Source organism: Schistocerca cancellata, chromosome 2 (assembly GCF_023864275.1).
Source record: "Schistocerca cancellata isolate TAMUIC-IGC-003103 chromosome 2, iqSchCanc2.1, whole genome shotgun sequence".
NCBI lineage: Eukaryota > Metazoa > Arthropoda > Insecta > Orthoptera > Acrididae > Schistocerca > Schistocerca cancellata.
The window spans coordinates 497,002,575-497,016,749 of record NC_064627.1 but is presented as its reverse complement, the minus strand read 5'-3'; the positions used below and the strand labels follow the sequence as shown (position 1 = coordinate 497,016,749).

The 14,175-nt window shown below is 38.2% G+C and overlaps 1 protein-coding gene across 2 annotated transcripts in view; it reads left to right on the top strand.

Annotated features, from left to right (window-relative positions):
• LOC126162034 (uncharacterized) overlaps nt 1-14,175 on the top strand; it is a 202,469-nt gene that overhangs the window by 20,682 nt on the left and 167,612 nt on the right. Inside the window, exons 2-3 of one of the 2 annotated variants that reach the window (XM_049918260.1) lie at nt 11,824-12,059; nt 13,966-14,121. In XM_049918260.1, the coding sequence (XP_049774217.1) occupies nt 11,835-12,059; nt 13,966-14,121 (381 nt within the window). In that variant the 5' untranslated portion in view covers nt 11,824-11,834. The remainder of the gene's footprint in view (nt 1-11,823; nt 12,060-13,965; nt 14,122-14,175) is intronic. The other variant, XM_049918261.1, reaches the window with a different exon arrangement.

The following is a 14,175-nucleotide window of genomic DNA, read 5'->3' as shown; positions in this document are numbered from 1 at the left end:
TAAAGAGTATCTAACAGTCTTTCATTTTCTCTCTCAGTTCAATGATTTCAGAAGAGAAATTCTCAGGTTTGTGATTAATAGCTCTGTTTACTTGTTTTACTAAAGGATGTTTCATTCAAAGTTTTATGGAATAGTGTATAGAAATTTTCCCATTTACCATTCACATTTTTTGCATTGTAAACTGGTTCCCATTTTTCATTGCCTAGTGCCCTCTTAAGTTTATTATAATTAAATTTTCTTTTATACATAAATATGCCACTTTAATTATATCTACATTCACTACATCAATTTCCATTGCAAGGCTCTGTTGTCGGGTATGTAGTTTTCTAGGATGGCTATGTTTATGTTCTCCGTTATTGTGTTTGTGAGAATATGACCCATGCATGTCTGTGTTTCTACAGTTATTCTTGTGGGTTCTGAGTTTATTTGATAATAGTTATAACACTGAAGTAAGTCAACATAATGGAAATAATAATAATTATTATTTAAAGAGTCTATGTTGATGTCTCCAAGAAACAACACTTATGTTTTTTATATGCCAATGTCTTCCCTAGTGGGTCCTCCAGACAACTGACAAATTCTTTAATACTGCTTCCAGCTGACCTAAACAGAGCTGCTGTAATCAGACTGTTGTTACCTAGTTTTAAATTTATTGTTGCAATGTCAAGTACCATTTCTTTACTCAGATCATCAATCCTTTTGACTTCTCCACATGCTATATCATTTCTGCTATAAATGTCTATGCCGCTACCTTTATGTGTCTTTCTACAGTAAGAGTTTATGAGTTCGTAATTTCTCAGCTCGTATCCATATGCTTACTCTTCCTTGCAACCTTGTTCACTCGCTGTGAAGAAATGTGGTTTTGCTTCTTTAGGCTTGAGGTGGAGCGATGGGTTTTGAGAGTAAGACTCGCCAGACATGTAGTTGGGAATCCATCAGGTAAATATGAAAGAGTAAAGTGACATTCAAAGGCACTAACGTATCTTTTACCATTGAGAAAAGCTTGGGCAGAAATTACTTCATAGTAACAATGCTGCAAAGCTACTATATCTTATGCACATTTACAAAATTAAATTTTTAAGCCGTGACTGCTTTTACAGTAGTCAAAGAGGCAGGTTGTTTGACTTCAGATTCCAGAAAATCATTTCAGCTCTAGGGGGGCTACAACGTATGAGCACTAATCTCCCACAGGCATTAAACAAAACATTATGTTGATAATACAAATGTCAGTATTCTGCATACCCAACATAAAGCCAAAAACATGCCAAATGAATAAATTTGAAAAAAATTACTAGAGTCTGTTGTGGGAGACAAAAATGAGAACATGTACAACAGTACAATATGTATTTTTAACAACAGCCTAAACTCTTACAAAATATTGTTAGAAGGAAAGTTGCTACTCACCATATAGCGGAGATGCTGAGTCACAACAAAGAAAAAACTGTCACAATATAAGCTTTCGGCCATCAAGGCCTTTGTGAAAAATAGATGACAGACACACACACAAACACATATGCAAATGCAAATCACACACACGTGCCTGCAGTCTCTGGTAACTGAAGCCACACTGCAAGCAGCAGCAGCAGCAGTGCATGATGGGAGTGGTAACTAGGTGAGGGTTAAGGAGGAGGCTGGGGTGGGGTGGGGGAGGGCAGCAAGGACAGTGAAGTGCTGCTGGGGAGTGCACAACGGCGATGTGGAGAGAGGGTAGGGCACCTAGGTGCAGTCAGGAGGTTAGACAGAGCTAGGGCAGGATATTTGGGGGGGGGGGGGGGGGTGGAGGATGGTTGCGGAAAAGGAGAGAAGTAAAAAGACTGGGTGTGTTGGTGGAATGAGGGCTGTGTAGTGCTTGAATGGGAACAAACAGGAAAGGGGCTTGATAGAAAAATGGTTAACAAAGGTTGAGGCCAGGAGATCTACGGGAACATAGGATGTACTGTAGGGAGAGTTTCCATCTGCACAATTCAGAAAAGCTGGTGTTTGCGGACATGATCCATATGGCACAGGCTGTAAAGCAGTCTTTGAAATGAAGGATGTTGTGTTGAGCAGCATCAGGGTAGTCTTCTTGTTTCTTGGCCTCAGTTTGTTGGTGGCCATTCATGCAGACAGCTTGCTGGTTGTCATGCCCACATAGAATGCAATGCAGTGGTTGCAGCTTAGCTTGAAGGTTATGTGAATGGTTTCACAGGTAGCCCTGCCTTTGATGGGATAAGATATTTGTGACTGGACTGGAGTAGGTGGTGGTGAGAGGATGTATGGGACAGGTCTTGCATGTAGGTCTATTACAGGGGTATGAGTCATGAGGTAAGGGGTTGGGAGCAGGATTGTGTTGGTTCAGTGGATGGCGGAAACCTCTGTGGGAGGGGCGGGAAGGATAGTGGGCAGGACATTTCTCATTTCAGGCCACAACAGGAGGCAGTTAAAACCCTGACAGAGAATGTAATTAATTTCCTCCAGTCCTGGGTGGTACTAAGTTACGAGGGTAATGCTCCTCCGTGGCCAGACAGTGAGACTTTGGGAGGTTGTACGAGACTGGAAAGGTGAGGCACAGGAGATTTGTTTTTGTACAAGGTTGGGAGGATAATTACTGAAGGCCTCAATGAGACCTTTAGTGTATTTCGAGAGGGACCGCTCGTCACTGCAGATGCGATGACTATGGGTAGCTAGGCTGTATGGACACACACACACACACACACACACACACACACACACACACACACACACACACACACACACCCTTCTCTTCTTCATCTGTCTAGATCTACTCATTAAACTTGACAGATTTGTCTACACACCAACAGGTTTGTGATGTGTATCAGTGTAAGTGTATGCGAGCAAGCATTTTTTTTCTTCTTTTTGTAGGTATAAAACATGTTTCACTTCAGCCATTTAATGGCTACGATGGCTGTGTCACTGAGTAGTATATGTTTCACTTTAATATAACTACTCACTAATATTCAAGACACTAACTTAGCACTACTACTATATACATCCCCACAGGAGAATCCTCAGAACCAAGATCCACTAACATTACTTAAGTATTCAATATTTAGAAGGAACTCTGCTGCCAGACAGTGCCACATGTTGGCGACTAAGTAATTCAATATTTAGAAGGAACTCTGCTGCCAGACAGTGCCACATGTTGGCGACAAAAGTTGTATGTGCAAATTGTTTGTTTTAATAATTTAAATAAATTCAACTAATTGTGGGGGTCCAATCCTCCAAAAAAGTGACTAATAAAAGTGACTAGTTACAATAGAAAATCCAGGATGGAATTAACAATATTATGAAAAGGAAAGTTGCTACTCACCATGTAGTGGAAATGCTGAGTCGCAGATAGGCACCACAAAAGGACACAACAAAAAAGACTGTTGCAAATAAAGCTTTCAGCATGATGGGAGAGGCGACTGGGTAGGGGTAAGGAGGAGGCTGGGGTGGGGAGGGGGAGGGATAGTATGGTGGGGGTGGCGGACAGTGAAATGCTGCGGGTTAGATGGAGGACAGGGTGGGGGGGGGGGGGGAGGGGTAGTAGCAGAAAAGGAGAGAAGTAAAAAGACAGAATGTGATGGTGGAATGACAGCTGCGTAATGCTGGAATGGGAACAGGGGCTGGATGGGTAAGGACAGTGACCAACGAAGGTTGAGGCCAGGTGGATTTGGGTTTGTGACAGTCTTTTTGTTGTGCCTATTTGTGACTCAGTGTCTCCGCTATATGGTTAGTAGCAACTTTCCTTTTCATAATATTACGACTAGTTAAAATAATTACTTCACAGTGTCACCTAGCTTGTTAGACTGGAGAATTTGGTCCTTTTTTTTCATCTTTTCATGATTAGCTTTTCCATTTTTGTAAATCTTCAAACAGGCACATTTTTTATCTATCATTGTATCTTTTGTGTTGATGACTTGGTTATATCTCAGCATTAAATATTAGACCATGTGGAGTCATTTTTGTATCTTAACTTTGGATATGAATATTCAAAAGAGACAGCATCAGCAGTTTTATTTTTAGGTATTTAGCAAGACTCATCTCCAGATATTATAGTAAGAGCATTTGCATTTGTGACACTCACGGACCTAGTTTATTAGCACCATTGGAACTGTTTTTGTGTTCTGTGTCTTGATTTTAGTTTTATTGGTGCTAGTACCTGAAGCTATAATCTTTTTGAAACTAAAATCTTTAGGGGTATTCATAAGCCCATGTTTTATCTCCACCGTTAAGCTGTGATTATTGAATAATGTGCTAAAGTATCTTAGTTCAGCTGCCCAACTTGCAGGGAGGACAATCTGTACAGCTTCTCTGTATAGCATCATCGGCTATATTACTCTCTCTGCATTGATTTTCAGGCTGACTTTGAGAGAATAAATATAATTACAATGAAACAGCTATTAACAAAATAAAAAATACTGCAACTTGGACAAAGCTGTGGATTCATTTTATATTGTATATCAATAAAACAGAAGACTCTTAAATAATAATTATTTAAATAAGACTTTCTAATATAATGTAGTTTTAAATTGTACTAAAAAGTATAAAACAATTTCTCTTAGATCCATACACATAGTCCTAAAAATTTGTGGTTGTGAATTTTTAATATCTATGACAGTACTTGTAAAGTTTATGTGGAGCTAATCCAGTATATAATTCATGCATAAATAGTTCACAAACAGTTTTATTGCACAGCAAATGATATACTACTAAGTGATTTTCCTCAATAACAGTTACTGCCTACAGTCCTTATTGTTAACTATTGCATGCACATCTAGTTTTCCATTTTAAATTTTACAAGTATTGTGTACACAAAATTGAGTCAAAGCCCTTTAAGTTTATGGATGTTGTGTTGAAAAGCTTTTTGAATATTGTGCCAGGTGTGCAAGTTATTAAGACTGAAAGTTAACAGGCCAACAGCAGTAAATATTTTACACATCATAAAACAGACCATATTAGAAAGGTTATACAGACTGAACTGCATGATTATTGTTGTGTAGCCCTTGACAGATTTCGGTCAGATAGTACTCATCAAGGACACTTAGAGCAGTTGGTGTTCAGCTCTGGATTATTTGCCACAGTAGAATTCCCTATGAGGATTGAAGGACACAGTACAACAGGTATTGTCAGTTTGCTTTTAGATGCAAGCTGTAAAGCCAATAGTGAATGGTTTATCTGATTATAGTAGTCAAAACGTTATCAGTAAAATATACTCACTAATAAGGTACAGGTCGTAGGAGGAATGTATTGTATCAAGGCATCATAAAAAAAAGGCTCAACTGTGATGTTTAGAAAAACATTATGTTAATAATGCTGGAGGGGATTTAGAGAACAGAAAGTTAAAATTGAAATTTTAAATTTCTTAAACATACTCCTACAACACTAAGAGTTTTGTTTTCCCCTAAAGTAAATTTGGTCAGGAAAAATTTCTCCCTAGTGGTATTTATTGACAATAATGAATATAAGTTTCAGCTGAACTGTGACCTACACAGTATCAACAAAAGGCAAAAAATAATTATCGTGTACGGTATACTTTCTCTCTGTGTGTAAGGGTCAGAATACGAGTTATGTACTCTAGCACAAATGTGTGTAAAAAGGGTGTGTCTAATATAGATCAAGAAATTGACAATTATTACCAATTCAAAATAAAATTATGATTGTGCCTTTTTAGGTAGTGATTCTACAAATATCTGATTATATAGACTGAAGAATTCGGAAATTCATATTAACTGCATGGCAAGTAATATTTATTGCAGAACTGTATAGTATTTAGTAGTGTGTTGCAAACAGGCCTAACTGTATCCTTTACAAAATTTGTCTTTTTTTCTTGTAAATTTTAAGTTACTAATAGGAGACAAACTGCAACTATTTTTATGACTTACAAAACTTTATAAAGTTGCAACTTTCCTCCCAATTTACTAGGTCCCATTTAGTTGGTGTAGAAACAAATTATGTTAGGTAATGTTGTGGTATTTCATTTTTGGTATAATGTACAGTTAATATTTCTAGGAGTTTAGTCTCTTTTGTTAATGTATATGTTGACTTACTCATGTAAGGTGATCTGTGAATGATAAAGGAAATGAAACGATGATCTGTGAAGGCTCTCCTCCTTAATAGAATACAGTGAACCAATGAACGGTTATGCTTGCAGTGTGGACTAAGGCACTTGCTGTGTGCCCCATCTCAGCTTCTGGTGCTGCAAGGGATGTGACATAATCTTCGTTTGATAACATCTATGTTATCCCATGTAATCCAGTGTGGTATCTTTTCCATTTCTATTAGTTTCTCACAGGACATTTTTTGAAGACTATTACTTTTACTTTTCATGTGGAAAATAACCTATCAACTGTACTCCTGCTCTTTGAGCCTCTTCCATTTCTTTCTGTTGAGTGCACTGTCTGCCTGTTTGGTATTGATGTTTGTTCTAGCTGTGTCCTCTTGGGTCTAATTCTGGGTTTTTCTCTTCCTTTCATTCCATCTATACTCCTGCAAAAAGCTATTCTACATATAGTCTGTTCTGTCACTCTTGCTATATAGCTATGCGAGTTCAGCTTTCACTTCTTAGCACTTCAACGATGTTACTGTGTTGTACAGCTCTTGCAATTCCTCATTTTTTTCTTATACTCCATTCTGTGTTCTTTGCACCACATATAGTTCCAGAAATTTTTCCTTTGTATTTTACTTTCAAATATTAACAGCTTTTAATCACTTTTTCTCTAAATATTAATACTTCACATCTGTGTAATGTTACTGGTATAATAGGTGACTGAAACAAGAAAATTTTAAAGTTAGTTTTAATTGTTTTTCCCTTAAAATATTACTAAAACTAAAAATTGTTTTGTTTTGTGGTGCTAGTTTGGCATGTATTTTAATATATGTTTTGTTGTTGTTACTCAAAAGACTCCCTAGGTACTCGAAACAGTTGACTGTCTTGAAAGTGAATCCACCTGCAACAAAATCTGATTAATTCTATTTTGGAGCTACTTATCAGTGCTACATCATCTGTGTATGCATGTCTAGTAATGTTAACCCATCTGCAGTTGGATTACTTCTGGATTAATTTTAGCAAAATCTCTATTGCTCTTATCTAAGGCGAGGTTAAATAAGATAGGTGTTCCCCTCTTTCAGTAAGGTGTACACCGTAAAATTTTCAGTTTCTTGTACAGATGTGTCTGTGTCATAATGTCGGGTGAATGTGGTGGCCAGGCAATGGGTCCTCCACGTCCAATCCAATGATTAGGAAATTTCCTATCCAGAAGCTTGTGAACAACCGTTGACCAATGCAGCAGAGCTCCATCTTGTTGAAAAATGATGTTGGTTTGCGAGTCTTGTATCTGAGGGTACACAAACTGCTCCTACATGTCCAGATACACTGACCCATTCACTGTTTGTTCCACAAAGAAGAACGGTCTAACAATCCTGTTGTGCATTAGACCGCACCAGATGTTTAGTTTAGGGCTATCACGAACATGGCCAATGACAACATGCGGATTTCGTGAACCCCAAATTCAAATATTATGCCTATTAACCCTTCTTGATAGATGAAAGGTTGCCTCATCTGAGAATAAACATCTTTCCAGGAAGCTGGCATCCATATCAATATGCTGCAGCATATCCGCATCAAATTGTTGTCGGTGTGGTTTGTCATTTGGCATCAGATGTTGATGAATTTGCACTTGGCACACACATACGAAGACGCTGGTGAACTAAACGATATAGTGATGATCAAGGTACATCAAGTTGCTTAGATGCTTGACAAATTGACTTACATGGGGTTATGAGAAACATTTGTCTGATGTCCTCCTCTGTCCCTTCTGAAATTCCATAACGTGCACCACCAGAATATTTCAGAACACTTTCTGTTGCCATAAATTTCCTATACAATTCCTTAATTGTTTTTACATCAGGTGGATCACATCCATACACACGGCGATAATTTAGTAATCGGCGATTTTGTTCCTGCAAACCACACTACTGCTTGCGCACGCTGCTGTGGAGTCACCGTTTTCACTTCATGCGACTATGCTGCACTCTGGTGATGATACTTGGCACATCTTAAGTGGGAATATAAATTCTTTGAGATGCTCTACAATCAATGTTTTGCATTTTTCATTGGCGAATATACTGTGGTTTTTCTCTCCCGGGTCCTTGAAATCAGGGAGGTTTGAGTGGGACACCCTGTATTTAGGAGTGTCTCTCTGTTTGTACACTACCAAAGGCGTTTTTGAAATCTAGAAATTATGTGGACATCTATCTAGAATTGCCATTGCCTTCTCGGTAATTTTTCCTGGAGTGAATAAATGATCTAATGTGGATCTGTTTCTGTAGAAACTGCATTGGTAGTTCCAAATTAGTTCTTCAGTTATGGAGATCACCCTGTGTAATAGCAAATCAATAGGATTTATAAGATATACCTCCAGTAAAGCTATTCACCTGTTGTTATCACACACAAGGGGGTAATTTTTTTTTAAAAGTATGTCAAATATAACTACTCTTTTTACTAGTCTCCAGATATGTTCTCTGTCTTCAAAATTGTTTCTATTAAAAGCTATAGTTCAAATTCCTGTTGTGGTCCTCCATATTTTAATAACTTGGCATACATGTAGATTCCCCAGAAGCCTTGTTATTCTTTTATTTGTTGCTTACTGCATTTCATTTACTGACGGGGTGGCGAATTGCACATCAAATGTACCAGGTTCCTCAAGTTTAAATAAGAATGTAGATCATTGCAGTTGAGTAGTTATGAAACGTATGTCTTCCACCTTTTTTGTATGACACTCTAGTTCCTCAGTATTTTCTCATGCTGATCCTTTATGAACTGTTCCTTTCAATGGATTTACCAAAAGATTTTTCCTCCACCTCCTCCTCCTCCTCCATTTTCCTCTTCTTCTTGAGTGGGCTAGGTTAGCTCCACATGACAATTTCAGTTCCCTATCCATTATTCTCTTCTGTTCTTCAAGTACTCTTTCATCTGTTCACTGTGCTGTCCTTCCCTGTCTTTTGACCATTTCATTATAGCATTTTCACTCTCCCAACTGCCACATTGAGCACTCTTTCCATAAACACATCAGTCATTTCTTCAGCTTTTATATATATATTTTTTCTAAATCCTTTTTTCTACCTCATGGATCCAACTTATTGACTTCTTATCCTGCAAATAATTGAAGTTCTTTTTGGTTAATCCATGGTCCTGCATGTGATATAAATGTCAGAAAAGTACCACTCTTATTTTTCTCATTACTTCTTATATGTTTTGTGTGTTTCAATAAATTTCATCATTACTTAGTATTTTCCAACCTTTCATACACTATTGATCAAAAGTATCTGGACACCCCCAAAAACATACGTTTTTCATATTAGGTGCATTGTGCTGCCAGGTACTTCATATCAGTGACCTCAGTAGTCATTAGACATCATAAGAGAGCAGAATGGGGGACTCCGCAGAACTCACGGACTTTGAACGCGGTCAGGTGATTGGGTGTCACTTGTGTCATATGTCTGTATGTGAGATTTCCACACTCCTAAACATCTCTAGGTCCACTGTTTCCGATGTGATAGTGAAGTGGAAACGTGAAGGGACACGTATAGCACGAAAGTGTATTGGCCGACCTCATCTGTTTACTGACAGAGATCACTGATGGTTGAAGAGGGTCGTAATGTGTAATAGGCAGACATCTATCCAGACCATCACACAGGAATTCCAAAATGCACCAGGATTCACTGAAAGTACTATGACAGGTGGGAGGTGAGAAAACTTGGATTTCATGGTCAAGTGGCTGCTCATAGCCACACATCACGCTGGTAAATGCCAAATGATGCCTCGTTTGGTATAAATGATCGTAAACATTGGATGACTGAACAGTGGAAAAATGTTGTGTGGAGTGACGAATCACGGTACACAATGTGGCGGTCTGATAGCAGGGTGTGGGTATGGCGAATGCCTGGTGAACATCATCTACCGGTGTGTGTAGTGCCAACAGTAAAATTTGGAGGCAGTGATGTTATGGTGTGATTGTGTTTTTCATGGAGGGGGCTTGCACCCCTTGTTGTTTTGCATGGCACTATCACAGAACAGGCCTACATTGATGTTTGAAGCACCTTTTTGCTTCCCACTATTGAAGAGCAATTTGGGGATGGCGATTGCATCTTTCAACACGATTGAGCAAATGTTGATTATGCACCGTCTGTTGCAGAGTAGTTACATGACAATAACATCCCTGTAATGGACTAGCCTGCACAGAGTACTGTTCTGAATCCTATAGAACACCTATTGGGATGTTTTGGAATGCAGACTTCGTACCAGGCGTCACTGACCGACATCAATACCTCTTCTCAGTGCAGCACTCCATGGAGAATGGGTACCATTCCCCAAGAAACCTTCCAGCATCTGATTGAATGTATGCCTGGGAGAGTGGAAGCTGTCATCAAGGCTAAGGGTGGGCAAACACATATATGTTGTGTTTCCTGGCAGATTTTATAGTATCTTTCCTTCAGAGGCATATTATTCCTTTCTTGAACAAGGTGCTTTCCTCCCATTTCTTGTCTCCAGCACTTTTTCTTGGCACTTAGTGTTAAACTGTATTTTCTTAAGTCTTTTTCTTTCCCCTATAACATAAAAAGTTACTTCTTGAATACTATTCATCAGATGTCTCCATCTGCTTTCCACACTTTGTTGTTTCCTATGAGCCAGGCTTGTTTTTGTTACAGTACTTTCCATTTGTTTTGTAAAGTTTTCTGTTATACTTTCTTATGCCAGATTTTCTATGTAGTGTCTAGTCATTTCCACTCTTTTTCTATGTAGTTTCCTTTCGAGTTTTATTTTCACTTTTTCGTGTGCTTACTATAAAGTCTGTGTCACACTCTGCATTCCTAAAGGTTCTAACATCTTTAATACTGTTGTGAAATCTTTTTTGGACAGCTACAGGGTCAATCTGATTCACTACTTCTCCATCTGGTGATATCCTTGACCGTAAATGAATACATTTGTGCTGATTTTTGTGCTGCTTAGCATCGGATCACTTGTAATTGCAAAGTGTATAAGTTGAACTCCATTATCAGAACTTTCCTTGTGTAAGCTGAAATTCCTAATAGTTGTAGAACTCTTCTTTCTTGTTGTCATCCTTATCTTCTGTGGGCGCATTTGGATTCAGAAATGTTATGTCTAACAGCTGATCTGAATTGTGATGTATGACATTCAGTTACTGATATGTTTGAATCCTTGTATCAAGTCATTTATTGGTTTATGAATATAGAATCCAGTTTTAAATTCATGTTGTTGACCACAATCTTCATACATTATTGTCTTGTCTCGTATTTTTAGTGACCTCGTTCCTTGCCAACTTATTTCTTGGAGCACTACTTGAAAGTACTGTTTGGGCATTTCTCGGGTGGTATAGCCTTCTAATATTCCAAGAACCAAAATACTTATCCTTGTAGCTGTGCCACCTTTTGTTTCAGTAAATTCTGTCCTATTTCTGAGGCATACGTTGACTATCCTTTGCACAATTCCCATGCCTGGAAGACCAGGCGTCTTGATTCTGGGGAGCTGTATTCTTACGAGAGCCTCCTACACCATAGCTTGGTGAGCCTCTCCTGCCATGATAGTTTTGATCCTCCCAGAGTATTTTATTTCCCTGATAACCTTTGTATCTAGTGAGCAGTCTCCTATCAACCCACTGAGGCAGTGCCCTATGGGGGACTAGTAAACCTCATATGGGTAATCGTTGAAGACTGTGTTGAACAGTGGTGCTTAGAGAAATAATTTTTTTTCATTGTATTGTGCTTGTAAGTGTCAAAGGATTGTCATACTTAATGCAATATACTGTGTTCTTTTTCCAGTAGCTGTAGACATGACTGACCCTTCAAGTGAAGATGATGGTGTCTTGAGAGAATGGGCACCATTAGAAGATTTGCTACAGCAGATACCCTTGAAGGCACAACGTGGTTTGTTCACACATGAGCTAAGCTTAACCTGTGTGGATATTTTGCCTGAATACATAGCAGTTGGAACTAATCTTGGCTTAGTATACTGGTATGGTCGGCGTAACCGTGATTTGCAGAGGTTACGCTGTGAGGTAAGAACAGATTAGGCATTATGCTATTGGTGTTCTTCTGGAGCAGTACTGCCATTCTTTGAGTTATGCGATTCCAGTATATTGTTTTCATGTGATCATTTATTGCCATGAATAACTATCAGATCATTCTGGTCAAATGGTCGAGCATCCCCACTGTAGCATCACAGGTTTTGTTGAAGTTTGTTATGTAGATTTGAACACTTACCAAACGTTATTCCACAGTCTTTTAACTTTTTATATGATTTATATGTTGCACACATTGAAATGAAGATGGTCCAAACACAATGTGTGAAATTCTGAATTTGTATCTTACTGGATCCCCAGCCTGTCTGACTACAATTTAAAAAACGAATTGATTATTACAACAAATTACACTTACATTCCACGGTTGAAACAACAAACTTGGTAAAATGTACTGAAAGCCTGTGAAGGCGGTAGCAGCCACGGGGATTGTTGCCAATAGGTGCAGCTCTGCAGCTCAGGATGAATTTTTCATCGGTATCTAGTGGAAAGAATGTGATGGTAGGCAAGGATGCATAATATTTGTCAGTGCATCATGCTGCTCAGCTGAGATCAGTCACACATTTTCAACCACCATTTGTCATTACAGAGGCAAGCGGTGTACTCCCCTGGCTGTACATTTACATTCACAATTACATAATGTGCTACCTCAGAACTGGCATCACAGAAGATCACTAGAAATAAATTAGAGTATCCTAATTTTCTAACTGACCTGAATCCTGAGTAAATCAACAGGATGAACTGATGATTTTACTTTATCCCAGTAACAGTGGAGCCAGGAACTGAACATTCTCCGTGAACAGGTTGAGTATGTTCAGTTTCTGATTTTCAACAAATACAAATTTGATATTTCTCAAATTATCATCACAAAATTTGTACAAGTCAAATGGCATGAGAATTTGGTTCTCTTTTGGATGCTGCAAACTTAGTTTAGCAGCCACTATCACCCAGTCCAGGTGAACTAGTTTTATAATGAGGTTGTTGTGATTTCTCCCCCTCTTCCTTCCTCATCACTTTGTCAGTGATACCCTGGGCTTGCCCCAGTACAGCAGGGTTACTGGTCTTTTTTTTAAGCAATGTTTTGTAACTAAACTGATATAATGACTCTAGGGAGTTCAGTCAGGTAGCTGACCAAACCAAGATTGACTGTAGTTTTGCTTCCCAATGCAGTAAGCTGCAGCTATAATACTCACCTGTAGCTACTTGTAATTCACAATGTATTTCTTATGTCTGACACTGTATTTTATCCAGTACTACATTTGAGATCACATAATCTGCACAAGAGTTTTGTGTTACTGAAACCTCCCGGTTCGACATGGAATCAGTATTACAGGTAAAAGTTGTCTGTGGTCAGTTGACAAAGAGACAATTGAGCTGATCAGTATTTAACTTCAGTAGTCACAACTTGTATTGAAACATACATAAAAAAGTCTTCTTGAGGGAGGAAAGAGGAATTGATTGGGGAATGTTGGACAAGACCTTTGTTTATACAGTGAAAATATGTGTGCTTGTTAATTTTCATGATGAAATAGTGCATCATCTCTGGGCAAAATCCACAAATATTTCATGCATATTTATTGTGTATATTTGACTGCTCAAAGTGCACAATCATTAAAAGAACACTAGATGAGAAATATTCTTCCTGAATCTAAATTCTAAACATGATATTTCAAATTAAGAGTGTAATAAAAAATATCACTACATTATATATGACAACATATAAATGTTTATGAAATAATATTTATAATTTGGATTTTCCTGTGCACACCTTATCTTGTTTTTCATTATTTTATAATTTAGGTGTTTATCATGACTGACCACAAAACAGTCTGCTGTGTGATGTGGTTGTGATATAAATGTATGTACAACATCCTATTGTTTGCAGAACACAGCTGCTTCTGTCACATGTGTGAAAGTAATATCAACAGTTGATTATATGGTGGCAGCAGGTAATGACCAGGGAAGTGTAACAGTATTCCAGATTCCAAAGAGCCCTCCAGATAATTTACCTGAAAGTATGAAACCTAAAAGAAACAAACAAGTAAGAACAGAGAGTATATTTGTGATTTAAGGTAAACAGTTGACTAGTGGGTTT